Genomic DNA, 14,808 nt, shown 5'->3' with positions numbered 1-14,808 from the left:
GCGTTCCTTAGAGTGCTTCTTTAGGGGACAGGCTGTGGAGCTTAATTCCAGAGCTGCATGTGGAAAAGAGTCATCTTTTGTTCTAGAAGCAGGATTGGGATAACTTGGCAATTTTGATCAGTAGCATATGCAGAGCGGGGGAGAGTTATTTTACAATGTGGATCCATCTTGTCACTTTTAGGCAGGCGTTGCCTTTTTATAATATTTTGGAACATTTCTGCTCCTATGAGAACGTGGGTGATGCTTTGGCCAGGCTGTGGTTTGAGACAGGCTGCACAGTGGGGGCTGGGAGAGGAGATGGGCAGCCCTGCCTTCCCAGGCAGCTGTGGGGTGCTCCCTCCTGGGTTGAATTGCCCTTCTGTCCCCAGCCCCTGGAGCCAGATGTCCCTTTTGCACATAAATTCTCAGTTTATTGTTGGCTTTCACTGCATTTGGCCACAGAGAAGTGTTCAGGGAGCATTTGCTGCCCATGGTGGCGGCACGGGTCCTGCAGGCAGTGCTGGAAGAAAGCACTGGAAGGAAGTGCTTCCTTTAAAACAGCACCCAAACCACCCCCAGCATTCTCAGATGAGACTAAAGTGGACATTTCTGGCACTTTCCCTGGAACTGTATTTGTCCTCCTGAGAACAAAATGAGGGCTTTGCTCTTCCTGTGGTTGAGAAGTCTTTTGCCCGGATGCTGACAAATGCTGTAACTGTCTTAATCTTGGAGCACATTTGGACTCCTTTGTGTTCCTCTCATCAAATCCATGCACTGAGGACTTTTTTTAAAATCAGGAACTCTGTTAAATCAGGCTTGGAGTTGCAAAGGCAAGCTGAGACCTGCCTGCAGTATAACCCTTGGTCATTGTGAAGAGCCTCCTTGGGTCAGTAGCATCTCTAAGGAGATGCTTTTTACATCTGAGCTGCACAATTTAATGAATTTGCTTTTTTTACTTTTTTATTTTGGGTTTGTTATTTTTAATTTATTTTTAATTAATTATTTTTAATTTATTTTTTAATTTAATTTATTATTTGCCAGTGAGAGAAAAGTTCTTTATACACTGTCTGGAGGATGTGCCATGCACTAAGACAGTCAAGCCTGCAAGTCAAGCTTTGGTTTTGCAGAACTGAAGTCACTGGTTGGGTTAAGGATCAGGTCCACAGTGACTGTATGGCATTGGAGAGGTTGTACATCATCTAGCTTTTTATATTTAATATATTTTTAAATTATTTGATTTATGTGATTAAATCTCATGTCTTCTTCTTTCCAAAACCTTTTTATAGTCCTTTTGGGCTGAAGTGCTTTAAGACAATTACCATTAAAATTAATGTTGTGGGAATCTCAGTGTGTTAACTGTTCACACTTCTTTTTCTGAAAATTGGAAATTAGAGGAATATAGCCTCAAAATGTTGAGGCTTAATTGGATTCTGTTTAAAAATATTATTAATTGGACCGACCTTTGCATTATTTTTGTTCAAGCTCCCATGCTTAAAAGATGCCCAAGCCAAATGAAAAGTAATATTTGATTGGAGTGTGTGTATGTGTGTAATGTTTTTCATGAACTTTAGAGAGAGAAAAAAAAAGACTCATTAATTAAGAGCAGCTGAGAAGTGAGAGAGGCCCCTGGTTTGCCTCTGATACAGTGCTTGGATCTGCAGACCTTTGTGGAGGTCCCCACCCAACCCATCAATATTTCTAGTTATTACACTTGAAATGCAGCACATTAAGGGTTTTTTTTTTATGTGTATTTTGTATAAGCAAATTTTTTTCTGTAAGAAATTGTGCTGAACAGTATCATTCTGGAGAGTGTAATTCCGTGTTACTGCTTTTGATGCATTTCTGAACACACTAAATAAAGAGTCAAAATGAAAAAAAAAATAAAGCATAGAGAGGCTGAATCCTTTCTGAAATGCAGATACTCTGTGAAATTCTTACTTACACAAATCATGCATGCTCCACATTGCTGGCAGGACAGGATGGTTTGAACACCTTGCAGCTGGCTCTCCACCTTCCATAGCCTGCCCTCCTGCAGCCCATCACTCCTGTCTGCCACAACAACGTCACTGAAGCTGCATTCTCCTGGCCCATATCTCATGCCAAAGCCATCCTGCTGCGGGTCTCTCTGAAACCAGAGTGGGATGCCAGATCCCAGGGAGGCAGCTGGGCAGCGCAGGAATTCCGATGTGACGGAGATGAAAGCTCCTGCCTGCCTCTCCCAGCCTCTCTGTGAATGATGAGCACCTCAGATGAGACACTGTGACAGTAAAAATAGCTAATTGGAACAATAAATCATTCCATCAGATGTTTTGCACTGCACTGGGGAATTTTCTTTCTAACTGCAGGAATTTATTTAATTAATTTTATTTTTTTTTACAAACCAACACTTGATCAGTGTGTTGGATGGGCTCCTGTCACTGCTGTTCCAGAGACTGCTTGGCTGAAGAGGAGGCTGCTGTGCTGCCAGACAATCTTTCTTTCTTTCTCTTTTATGTAGTGGTAGTTCTGTTTCTGAAAGTAATTTTTCCTCTTGGCTTCTCTTTTTGCTTCTTTGAGGACCATTATTTCTCTGCATGCAGTGCTCCTCAAGTTCCTGCCAGCTTTCTGGTTCCAGACAGCATTTTCAAAGGGTTTTGACATTTCTGTGCATTTTTTGTGTGTGTGCCCACTGTGAGAGAGATGTCTGGGTTTCTGATTTGTCTGATAGGAAATGCCATGAAGAATTTAAAATGGGATCCAGACAAAGAACTGGCCTGAGAATTTGCTTGGGACCTCTGATAAGGGCTTGTAGGATACACTGGATTTTTTCAAACACTTCCCACCCTGCTCTGAGTGTTGCTGCAGAAACAGCTGAAACATTTGTTGGTCAACCTGGTGCTATTCCAGAACGCTTAGGGAGAACAGAGAGAGCAAGGTGGTTGGTAAAATAGCATGGAATGACTTGTTCTAACCACTTTCTGAAAACAGGCTGAAATCACCCTAAAATCAAAGCATTAAAATTGCCTCAGCTGGGTAGAGGTTGTTTTATGTCCTTGAGATACTAAGAGGAAAGCAGTAGTGTATTTTGTTTTTCTTCATGGCCTTGGCTGATACGAGATGTTTGGGAAGATCCCAGGAGAGCTGAGCATGAGGAGATGGAAGGATCTTCAGTTCTACTGCTGCTTTCTGGGAAAAAATGATGGTATTGGGAAGGGAATCTGTGCTAACCTCATTGTAATGGCAACATAGACTTTGACCCCAAATTTACTGATCCTTTTTGTTATACTTGGTGTTTGAAAATGTCTTTGAGACTTAGGGGTCCCCCTATGTAATTCCTGTGCAAAGCTGGATTTTGCTGATGCGGGCCCTGAGGCTGGTGTGCCAAAGAGAGATGACAGTGGCCCTTTCCTTGAGAAGAGAAAGCCTTTTCTTGGAGTTGCTGTGGGTATGGGTGAACATATCCTGAAGCTGGTACCAAGGCTGCCTCCTATCCCCACTCCAATCAGGAGCATAGGCTGAGCCTTGGACTGCAGTCCCAGCAGGCTTCATTGCCAAAATGTGCTGTTAGAGGTTCCCTCTGGCTTGCTGCCTGGCCAAAGGGACAGTGACACCTGCCCTGGGCACCTTTCTGCACTTGGACAGCTTGCTGTGGCAATAAATCAGAAGTGCCTGGGTGCAGACAGGGTTCTGCTGTGCCAGGTGACTCCTTCACAGGGCTGTGCCTGCCCCAGCCCTGTCCTGCACAGGACACCCTGGGAGAATGTTTCTCCTGCTAAAGGGGCCCAGGGCTAATAACCAGCACACTGCCAGGAATGTCCTGCTGTGCCAAGAAAAGCCTGCTGGGTCGAAATTGCCCAGTGTTCTATTTTTAGAGGTGAATGTAATCGTGCTGAGCTTTCTCACTGGCTTTGCTCACTGTGATGTTCCCTGCAATCCCTGCTGAAGCAGGAGGAGCCATGAGGAGGCAGGATCCTGGACTCTGGGATTTGAACTTGCTCTCCTCCTGCCCCACTGTGGTTTTCCTGTGGGTTTTTGGTTCCTGGAACCAGGTGGGTAGTGATGTGTGTCCAGCACTGACCTGCTGCAGTGGCTTTGGAGGATGCTCATGGGTTGTGGGGCTGAACCCTCCTGTGGTGTCTCCATGGGGTAGGGGACCTAAACCGTGCTCTGGGCATGTGTCCTCATTTCCTTTGCAGTCTTTCTCTGAGGGTCCCTGGAGGGAGGAGAGGATTCAGGTAGCCAGCCAAGATCACAGAGACTCCTGAACAGTGTCAAACTTGAGCCCTGTTTCAGCCAAAAATCCAGGAGGGAGAATACCAGGGAGTCCCTGTGATGTATTTGAGTTTAATTGTCCTGAAATGTGTTCTCCAAAGTACATCTAAAATAAATGAACAGAAAACTCAACCAAAATACTTTCTTTGGTCTTCTTGGAGATGCTTAAGTGGTGGTGGATATCATCTGCTCTGGATGTTCTGTAGGTCTTTATGTCAGGTCACTTTGATAAAGCAAAAAATATTGTGGATTTCACGGTTATAAAGATGAGGGAATCTCTTTTTCTTTGCCAGATGGAGTTTGTTGGAGTAAGCCAGCTGTCATTCATCCATGACCTGGGACCGAAGGGCATGTGAGTTGTGAGCTGTCTTTGTGAGTTATGATTCACTAAGAGCATGGCTTTATACAAAAATACTGTTAAAATTAATAGCTTTCCTTTCTCAGCACTAACTGACTGGGAAATATTTTACCATCTAGATATGAAAAATTATTACTGTTCAGACAGAAATTCTACAATTTGGAGAAATGTTTTTGAGTGTGAGCTGCGTTACAAGACAGTGCTTATGGGCTTTCCACACTTCCCTCCCTTCAGCCCTCCCTGTTGAGCCACTTAATTTTCTGCTTCCAGTGCTGTGAAATGGGACCCTGTGCTTTTTAAAACTCCATTATTTTCTTTTTTGGGGGGGTGTTATTTTTGCCCTTCATCCAGCTTTCAGGGCACAGCACAGAGGCTGCTTGGGCACAGTTGGAGAGCCAGCCCTAGGCAAAAGGGCTGGGTGTTTAAAACCCTGGGCACAGCACAGAGGCTGCTTGGGCACAGTTGGAGAGCCCCCCTGTTGTTTAAAACCCGCCCTGCAGCTGCAGGTGAGCCCCATCCCTCACCCTGAGCCTGTTCTGTCCTTGCAGAGAAGGGTTCATCATGAAGCGCTCCGGGGGCCACCGCATTCCTGGCCTGAACTGCTGTGGCCAAGGCAGGATGTGCTACCGCTGGTCCAAAAGGTACTGCTGGGGTGGCAGAGGTGGGGATGCCACGTGCTCCCTGGGCACACAAAAATCCCCACTTGTCTCTTTCTCCCAAAAAATCTGTGGGAGGGAATCTTGCTATTTTTACGAAAGCCACAGATTTTCAGGTTGGAAGGGCCCATGGGCTATTTGCTGCCTCACCCTTCTGTGTGGTGGGGTTTTTTTCTCCTTTGGAGTTCACAGAAGGGACATGTTACTCCAGAGAAAATCTGGGATTTCCTAGAGCTGACAGAAATGGCAGTGACCTCCCAGACTGTGCCCAGCTTTCCCTGCTGCAGGAGCACAGGTGGCTCTGTGCCTCTGGGAGGGAATGTAGCTGGTGACCTGCCCCAGGCAGATTTCAGCCTGGCCTTCTGAGCTTCCTTTCCTCAATTTACAAAATGAAAATCAATTAATTGAAACACTCTTTGGACTGCTTCAGGTCAGGATCAAATCAGTTGTGACCTGCAGCGCTAAGGAGCTGTTTGGTGCAATTAACCTTGGCATTAAATACATTGCCTCTTGCTGATTAATGCAGGTATTAAATCCCAGTGTTTTCTCCTGTTCCCATGTCCCTTCCTGCTGCAGACAGGCATAATTTGCTGTTTCCATCCCTTTACCCTCTGTGTTAGGTCTCTGTGTTGCCTAGGACTGTGGGGGAGTACCTGTGTTACCAGCCAGCCTCCAAAAAATGCAGGGTGTATTTCCTGGAGCATGCCCTTCCCAGGCAGATCTCTCCATCTGAAAATTCAAATAGCCCATATCTGCCTTACAGCAACAATTTCTTAGTCAGTGGAGCTTACCCCGGGCATTATGCACCTTTGGATTTTAGCGTCACCCATGGGCTGTCATTAGTTTTATCTTTATTTGTTCTGTTTTCCAACAAAACTTCTCTGCATTCTTATGAAGAAAAGGTCCTGTTTCTGCACAGTCTTTCCAACATTTCCTAATTTAGGTTTACAGAACATCTCTGTAATGAGGGCACAAGGAGACAAAGGTGTGACCTTCCTTCAGGTCAAATCATTAAATCGTCACCAATTCTTTTTTATGGAAAAATGCCTTTTCTTCTTGATATTCCTCAGTTAACTCTTTCTTGTGTTGTCCAGAGCTCAAGCTGTAGTGGGGACAGTAGCACACCCAGCTCTGATGGATCTCCATTTTTCTTTAGAGTCTAGAAAAAGGGTAGGAGAAGTGTGTGAGTGGGATTGTGAATAGAATATCACAAGTGAGACAGTAAATTCCCATCTTGGCCCACTGGACTGATAGTTTATCCATCAATAAATAAACAAATAACAGTAATATTTCCCAGAGAGGGTTATTTAAAGGAAGGATTTTAGGACATGGAGGAGGATAGTGGGGTGAAGCTGTGAGTGGGCACAGGCAGGACTCCTCAGGCATGTAGAACTGCCTGGGAAAAACAGAAGGGAGAGTACTTGGAAATACACCTTGTGGGATGTTTCAGAGTGAAATTATGGGCCAAATGGAGAGGGGAAGTATTTTGTCACCAAATGGGAGGTGATGCCAGGTAACTGTTTCAGGGCCCTGAAAGCAAGAAAAAAAAATTACAGGATCTAATAAAAAAATATGGGAAGTAGATGGGGAGCTGAGGCTGTTACTAAAGATACAAGAATGAACAGATTTTTGCAGTGTTTTGTGCTGCTTTGTGTGTTTCTGAGTGTGCAGAAGAATGAAGAGAAGGTCTGGTGATGGAGACCTGTGTGGGACAGAGGGGGCTGGTTACCCCAGCTACGCTGCAGGGGGAGGAAAAATTAGAAATGCCATTCACAGTAAAAAATGTGTTTTTTCCCAGAGTTGCCTTCAGGCTACAGTATTTATGTAAAACCTGCCGGTCATCCCTCCTCATGTGTTTCTGACAGGGTGCCTGTTGCTTGGCAATAAAAGCTTTCCAAAATGCCTTGTTCATATATTTTGATAGGAGTGAAAGTGATCCTAGCATCCCAATTAATGTAAGAAATGTCAAATAACTCCCATATAGCATACAAGCTGAATAAAAATCAGGGGTGGAGAAATGCTTGTTGCACCTTGCCTCATGCTCAGAGGTTTATGACCAGGGAGGTTCTCGTGGGTTTTGTTTAACAAGGGAACCTGTATTTTTTAAAGACTCCTGTAAAAAGGAGTCATTTACTTAACTCTAAAAGTCCTTTATTGAATTAAAACTCATTACCCAAGTTTGTAAAATAGACACTTTTCTGCTCAAGAAAGCCACCCCCAGTCTAGCTCCTGAGAATAATTTTTACCATTTAGTAGATTTCCCAGATAAATGACTTGCACGTGTTTTGAAGAAGCACTTTTCCATTTTATTAGCTCTTTTTGTGGCTCATGTTTTAAGGCCTTGCATGGTTGTGAAATCCAGGTGATGTGGTTGCTGTATCTCTACAGGTGGCTGGTGGTGAAGGACTCCTTCCTGATGTACATGAAGCCTGATTCTGGGGCCATTTCCTTTGTCCTGCTGGTTGATAAGGAATTCAACATCAAGATAGGCCAGAAAGAAACAGAAACTAAATATGGGTTGCAGATTGACAATCTTTCCAGGTAAGAAAACAACTTTTTTTATCCCCTTTTAGTTTGCTTTTGCTCTTTAAGGAGAAATCGATGCTGCTCTGCAGGAGTGGTTAACAAGCCTGGGTGGCTGCTGCTGGTGTGCTCAGACCTGCTGAGGATTTGGCCCTAATGCTGATTATTTCCCATGCCTTAATGAGGCATTTGGAGCTTCTGTGTGTCCATCCCTCTGGTTATTGCTGGGGCCTGCGGGCACGGTGCATGCTGAGTTGCACAGTCTGGTTTGGCAGCAATTGCTTAGGTAATTTTTTAGGCACTCTGCTCTCTTTAAGCTGCAATGAGGGATGTTTTTTTTCTGCATCCCAATGGAATATTGCTCAAAAGACATGCTAGTGGGGGATAAAGAGATATTTAATGTTTTTATGTTCGCATACAGTATAAATTCATCTCTTAAAAAATACAACATTGGCTGGCTCCAACTCCAAGTTAAGCTGGTGCTAATAATTTAAACATGGGTGGGTTTTTTATGCTTGGCAGTGCAATACTGTTAGTCACTCAGAGCAGCTCAGTGCTGTGCATTCTTTTGCAAACAAAGCAGCCACGTCCCTACTTTTTGCGCAAATAAAATATGACTGGTACAGAATCATTTACCAGCATGGACAGGCAGCGAGGAGCAGCCCAATTAAATGGAAATGGCTTCAGCCTCCTGCCTTGTGCTTCGTGTGTTCTTACAGGTCACTGATTCTGAAGTGTAACAGCTACAGACATGCCCAGTGGTGGAGGCAGGGCATAGACGAGTTCATCCGGAAACACGGCAAGGACTTTCTGACGGAGCATCGCTTCGGCTCCTACGCGGCCGTGCAGGACAACACCCTGGCCAAGTGGTGAGCACCTGCTACCTGCCTGCCCTCAGCTCCTCTGATCAACAGAGCTGGTAGCCTTTGGTAGCTCTGGGGACTGGTGATAATAAAGAAGTTGCAAAAAAAAAAAAAAAAAAAAAAGAGGCTTTCTTCACCAGGGACAGAGTAGCAGTGCTGGTGGCAGGAGCTCTCAGCTCCTGTGTTTTGCAAGTCAAGTAACATTTAAATTCAAAGGTGCTGGGTATTTGTCATTGTAAGGATAAAGAGAAGAAGAGGGAATCAACAAATGCAAATCTGGGTATAGTTGGGAGGTGGGCTGGGCTTTATGCACACAGCAGCCCCTGAGAAATCATTGTGTCCCCAGTGTAACCTGACTGCACTAATCCATTCCCAGAAGTGCCTCAAAAACTGGGTTCTAGCTGTAAGCAGACCAGTGCTTTCCCTGCACTGTCTGCTTTGCAACAACCTCTGCCTGAGTACTTTCCATCAGTCAAAGGAAACACCATTCCATCATCCTTTCCTGAGAGACAAATCTGGCTTGCATGTCAAGCAGCACCCAGGAATATTGTGTGACGTTGGCAGAAGTGCCAGGAGGCACTTAATATTCCCTTATTGTGCTGTTTCATCAAGCTACTGATAGCAGCATAGAATTCTCTCTGCATGTTGTCCTGATTCTGGAAATTAGGATTGTGTTTGCTTTTGAGAGGAGAATGTAAATGTCATTAACACAGAACCCCATCGCTCTTCAGCTGTGTACTTTCTTTAATGAAGGGGAGGAAGCATAACTCTGCACTCTGTTTGCTTTTGCAGGTATGTCAATGCCAAGTGGTACTTTGAAGACGTCGCAAATGCCATGGAAGCTGCTAAGGAAGAAATTTTCATCACAGATTGGTGGTGAGTACTGACATGTTTGGGTGTTGCCCAGCTGTCTCTCCGGGGACGCTCCCGACAATGCGGCACTGTTCGGAGCCCTACAGTATGGCAGCTAGCCCTGCAGCCAGATGGTTTGGCAGCACACCCAAACCTCTCCTTGTGTTGTATTCAAAGGCCTTTTCAGGAGGGCTGGCAGCAAAAGCACACGCTTCAGATCAACAGCTTGGTTGTCTCCCTCCACGGAAATGCCTGAAATCACACGGAGGCACCACCTGAACTGCACATGTGGTGGCTTGAGGGGCTCCTCAGGAGTGTAAACACGTGCATGGCTGAGAGGCATGGGTGTCTTTCAGTATCAGGGGAAAAGGATGCTCAGCAGTGGTATGGGATCCCCTTTCAGCTCCTCCTCACTGCCTTGGGAAGCCTCATGCCAAGTGTTGAGGGCATCTTGTGGTGTGTCCTTTTGGTCTGCCTGTAAATGGGCCAGATAAGGGAGCAGGGGAGGTTTGTCACCTTTTCTGAGCTGTGTGTCTGCCAAAGGACGTGCCTCTGCCCACTTGTTACCTAGTTTATGTGTTTATGCAGTGCTGTGGTTCCTGTTTGTGTCAGGAAAAGGGTGCTCTCACAGGCTGGGCAGAGTCTCCTGGCTGGGTTCTGGTTGTGGCTGCCTGTGTCTTGCCTTTCTGGAGGTTAATCTGCCTGAGCCAGCCTGGACCGTGGGCATGGGAGGCTTCCAAGATATGACTCAGATTTCCTGGTCACCTTGGGCACATCTCTGTGCTCCTTTCTTTGCCTGTGAAATGAAACTCGGACAGCTTATCTGCTGCCTCTGGGAACTGGGAGAATTAGTTTCTAGGAGGAAATTATAAGAAAACTACATACCATGTTAGCATTTGGTGGGGTAAATCTGTTTTCTGCCATGACCACAGTTAAGCCTAATGCTCATGGATTTTGCCTGTGCAGCATCAGGTGGCAGGTTTTTTTCAGACTCATTGTCTCTTAGTGTTTTATTCAGACAATTGTTAAAGTATCATGGAATTCCAAAACTTACCTAAAACTCGATGGATAAGATAAAAATAGGATGTAGTAATATGCGTTATCCAAGCTCAAGTTGCTATGCTTGGTACAAAAGTAAAGGAATGAAATTCTGTCCCCTTGCTGTGCAGGAGTTAGATGAGATTGCTCAACTATTTCTTGTAATCCTTAAAGCAATAACATGTCCTGTTGAGAGATTCTATTGCTTTTTCTTTAGGCAGCAAGGAAAATTCAGCACAAATCTGTTCTGTTGAGACAGCTCAGGTGCCTAGAGAACTGAAATCCCACTCTTATTTATTTTTTGTGTCCGCATATTTCTTTGAGAAAATCCTCAGGGTTTTCTTTTGTTGCATCTTTATTTCACAGATAGAGTCCAAATTTCCCTATTTATACATCACTGTTCAACCTGGTCTCATGGGTTATTGAATATGAAGATGAATGTGCTGGGCATGTCCCCTGCCCTCTGTAATGCTCAGTTATTAAAGAACAAAGAGCAGGATATTGGAGAATGCATCACTCTGGGACATGAGCTTTCACATCCACTTTATTTAAACTTCAATTCCTTTGCTTCCCAAGTTGGTTATTTAGGCCAGTGCTTTGTTTGCAGGCTACATTTGCTGTGGTTTTTATACACCTTTATTTTCTTAGGCTGAGCCCAGAAATCTTCATGAAGCGACCGGTGGTGGAAGGGAATCGCTGGCGGCTGGACTGCATCCTCAAGAGGAAAGCAGTAAGTGAGCTCCAGCTGCACCCTTCAACCTGCACCCAGCCAGCCAGGGGTCATACTGGGGCTGGAGCACATCCACCATTCATTTTGGTAGATAGGAGAGTTAAAGCCTCACATCAGATGGCCTTAGAAAACCACGTGTTTTGATTTGTTCCCCTCGTTTGGGTTTGGAAGAGCTCAGAGGCAGATCCTCTCTGATTGCCCCAAGTTTGAGTCCCAGTTCCTGGTAGGGTCAAAGACCTGCTGCTCTCTCTGCTCTCCATGTGATTTATGCAATTTAGAGGTACAGGGAAGGCTGAGCACTCTGTGGTGTGTTTATCAGTGGGCTGTGCTCCAGCTGTTCACACACCCTGTGATAACACCGGTGCTAAAAAGAGCTTGCCCATATCAGCAGTGAGTCACAAGGTTTGTTCTCATTCCAAGGGAAACCGCTTGGACTCTTACTGTAGTAGAAGGGCAGAATTCTTTGCATTCCATGGATACAGACTTTAAACTAAAAGGGAGCAGGTTTAGGTTACCTGTTTGGAAGAAATTCTTCCCTGTGAGGGTGGTGAGGCCCTGGCACAGATTGCATGGGAAATTGTGGCTGCCCCATCCCTGGAATTGTTCAAGGCTAGGTTCAATGATACTCTGAGCAGCCTGGTCTAGTGGAAAGTGTCCCTGCTCATGGCTTGGGGTGGAACAAGATGATCTTGAAGTTCCCTTCCAGCCCAAACCATTCTGTGATTCTGTGACATGCTGAAATAATCTTTGACTCTTTCCCCTTTCAAGCCAGTTGTCATCACAGTCCTCACCCCTCCACGTACCTAGATAAAAAATGAGAGCTTTGTATCTGACTGTTGTTGATTTGGAATTACTCTTATTTTCTGGCAAAAATAAACTGGCCACAAGGCATCACTCACTAAAAGGAGCAATTTGGCTTCTTTTTGTCACATTGACATGGATTTTCTTATGACCATAAAAACATTGTGGTAAGGTGAGTGAGGTCAGTCTCTGGAAATGCTTGCTCTGTCGCTTGTGGTGTTCCTTTGACTCAACAGGGCAGACAGCAAGCTGATGTCATGGTGTAGGGCTGAGGCTGTCCTTGCTGTGTGTGCAGCATTGCCTTGGACTCCCCTGGGTGCTGTGGAGAGCAGAATATCATCCACAATTTGGAGACTGCCTTAGCTCTTAGTAGGAGCTTTATGGGAATAGAAATTCAAAAGGCTGTGGAAAGCTCAGGTTCCAAGTTTAAGCTGGCAAACTCTAGTGCATGCTTTTAATCCATGCTAATTTATGGGAAGTGGAGGTGTCCCAGTATGTGACCAGTATTTGCCAAGGTTTGGGAGGCACTTGGCACATTTGAAAGTGCTTTAACAAAAGTTTTTAGAAACCCTGCCATGGATACAATGCTGGTCACAAAAAGCACCATGTTTTTAGCATTGCTCACTGTATCCCAGGAGCTTGTTCAGCTCTACCAGCAGAAAGAACCTCTTTACTGGTGTTGAGTTGGTGACAACCCCTTCAGGAGGGGGATGTCTGTGTAACCTCACTGGTCATGTCATCCTGCAGAGACATTTTACTGTGGGCAACCCTCAGGGCAACACGAAGCAGCAGAAGACTGAACTTTAGTGGATGAACATGATTGGAGTGAGTCATGCTTGTAAAATCTACCTCAAAGGGTGTGCAAAAGGAGCTGCTGTAGGAATGACCTATGGATGGGTCTTGGCATAGCTCAGACAAAACAATACCCACACAAACCCAGGTACTGAGCCCTTCTCAGAAAGCTGGAGAGCTTTCCCAAGCAGGCAGGTCCTACCAGGCTGTGGGGTCCCCATGGAGGATCTGGAAGAGCATAACCAAGAACAAGTAACCTCAGTCAGCATTTCCATCAGCAGACACAACACATTTACTGCCTCTTAGCTTTTCCTCCCTTTGGAAACAGACACTGTCTTGTTGATGTGCCTGTATTCCATGTGTTCTTTTTTATTTCTGACAGCAACAAGGAGTGAGAATTTTTGTTATGCTGTACAAAGAGGTGGAGCTTGCCCTGGGGATCAACAGTGAATACAGCAAGCGGACGCTCATGCACCTGCATCCAAACATCAAGGTAATTGCACAGGGCTGTGTGGAGGGTGTTTGCATTCAGCTGTTCTTGATGGCTGGTGCTGACCCTGGTGCATTTAGGTGGGAACTGCAGGTTCAGGAGCGTTTCCCACCATTGCAGTGTGTCTGACAAGGTACACCCACATGCTGATGCCACATCTGGCAACTTCTTTTCTTTAGGTCCTAATGGAACATAAAATTGCTTAGTTTAGATTTGCCAAAGCAACTATTTGCCTTAATTCACAAGTATTTTGTGTGACAGGTTAATGGGGTCACATTAAATGGAAAATTACAAATTGAGAGTGTTGTCTTATTTCAGCATTTCTGCTCAAATGTGAATGATGAGAGTCAACACTGGGTGTTAATGTTCCCACCACAGAAGAACAGCATTGCCCTGTCCTGTGCTGTTACACTGCTCTTCTGGCACCAAGCAGAAAATCAGTTGTGGCAGACAAACCAGTAGATGAGGCTAGATCCAGTCCCTTAGAGATACATACACCTTAATGAGCAGTAAGATACTTGTTATGCTGGAATAATTGATTTATTTTCACTTGATCAGTTGTCACAGCAAAGGGAAGCATCTGTTCATCATCTTTGTAGCAAAACTGGATGATACACATGAGCGGTGTCAGAGGTTTTGGGAGCAGCCGGGTGAAACTTGGCAGCTTTTTCTCCAGGAGACTGGTCTAGTGGCTCTAACATCATAAATAAAACTCTGAGCTTAGATATGGAAATTAAGGTTCTATAGACAAGTGTAAAAAAAAATTCCTAAAGAAATGCCAAGCAACTTGATTTTTAGTGGGGAGAAAAAAAACACCCAACTTCTCATTTCAGTTGTGTGGTGGCAACAACCAAAGAAGTGACTCAGATCACCAATATGTTGTTTTCTTTCAGAGCAGGCTCTGTGTTTGAAAGCTCAGCTATTACAGCTCAACTGAAGCAGTTTCTTTGACTGTGGTCCTCCTATGAAGCTGTTGTAAGGGTGACCTCTCCCAGCATCAGTAATCATTGCTGCCTGGGATTCCTGCATCCTGGGGAAACACCTGCCTGCCATATGGCTGACACCAGCTATGGGGAAATTGAGTAGCTTCAGTGATTAAGCAGTGGATGCATCCAGTAAAAACTCCAGCATTTCCCCATCGCCCCAAACAGCCCAAAAAGACTGACCAGCTCTCTGCCTGGAAGGACTTAAATTTGATAACGATGCTGAGCTCGAGTGCTGCTTTCCTCCCAGGTGATGAGGCACCCAGACCACGTCTCCTCCTCCGTGTACCTGTGGGCCCACCACGAGAAGCTGGTGATCGTGGACCAGTCCGTGGCATTCGTGGGCGGCATCGACCTGGCGTACGGGCGCTGGGACGACGACGAGCACCGCCTGACCGACGTGGGCAGCGTCAAGCGCGCCGCCGTCAAGTCGGTGTCCACCGCCAACCTGGCTGTAAGTGTGGGGTGGAGGTGGTGGAGGATGCAGCCTTC

General features: G+C 45.4%; 1 protein-coding gene across 1 annotated transcript in view; it reads left to right on the top strand.

Moving 5' to 3' along the window:
* Positions 1-14,808, top strand: part of PLD1 (phospholipase D1) — a 62,130-nt gene that overhangs the window by 21,782 nt on the left and 25,540 nt on the right. Inside the window, exons 7-14 of the mRNA XM_041405811.1 lie at positions 4,524-4,582; positions 5,137-5,229; positions 7,633-7,785; positions 8,487-8,636; positions 9,423-9,506; positions 11,169-11,250; positions 13,226-13,336; positions 14,567-14,770. Of these exons, the coding sequence (XP_041261745.1) occupies positions 4,524-4,582; positions 5,137-5,229; positions 7,633-7,785; positions 8,487-8,636; positions 9,423-9,506; positions 11,169-11,250; positions 13,226-13,336; positions 14,567-14,770 (936 nt within the window). The remainder of the gene's footprint in view (positions 1-4,523; positions 4,583-5,136; positions 5,230-7,632; positions 7,786-8,486; positions 8,637-9,422; positions 9,507-11,168; positions 11,251-13,225; positions 13,337-14,566; positions 14,771-14,808) is intronic.

Source organism: Onychostruthus taczanowskii, unplaced genomic scaffold (genome assembly GCF_017590055.1).
Source record: "Onychostruthus taczanowskii isolate IOZ18803 unplaced genomic scaffold, ASM1759005v1 scaffold24, whole genome shotgun sequence".
In the NCBI taxonomy this organism is placed as follows: Eukaryota; Metazoa; Chordata; class Aves; order Passeriformes; family Passeridae; genus Onychostruthus; species Onychostruthus taczanowskii.
Note: the sequence above shows the minus strand (reverse complement) of the source record. Positions and strands in the feature narration are given on the sequence as shown.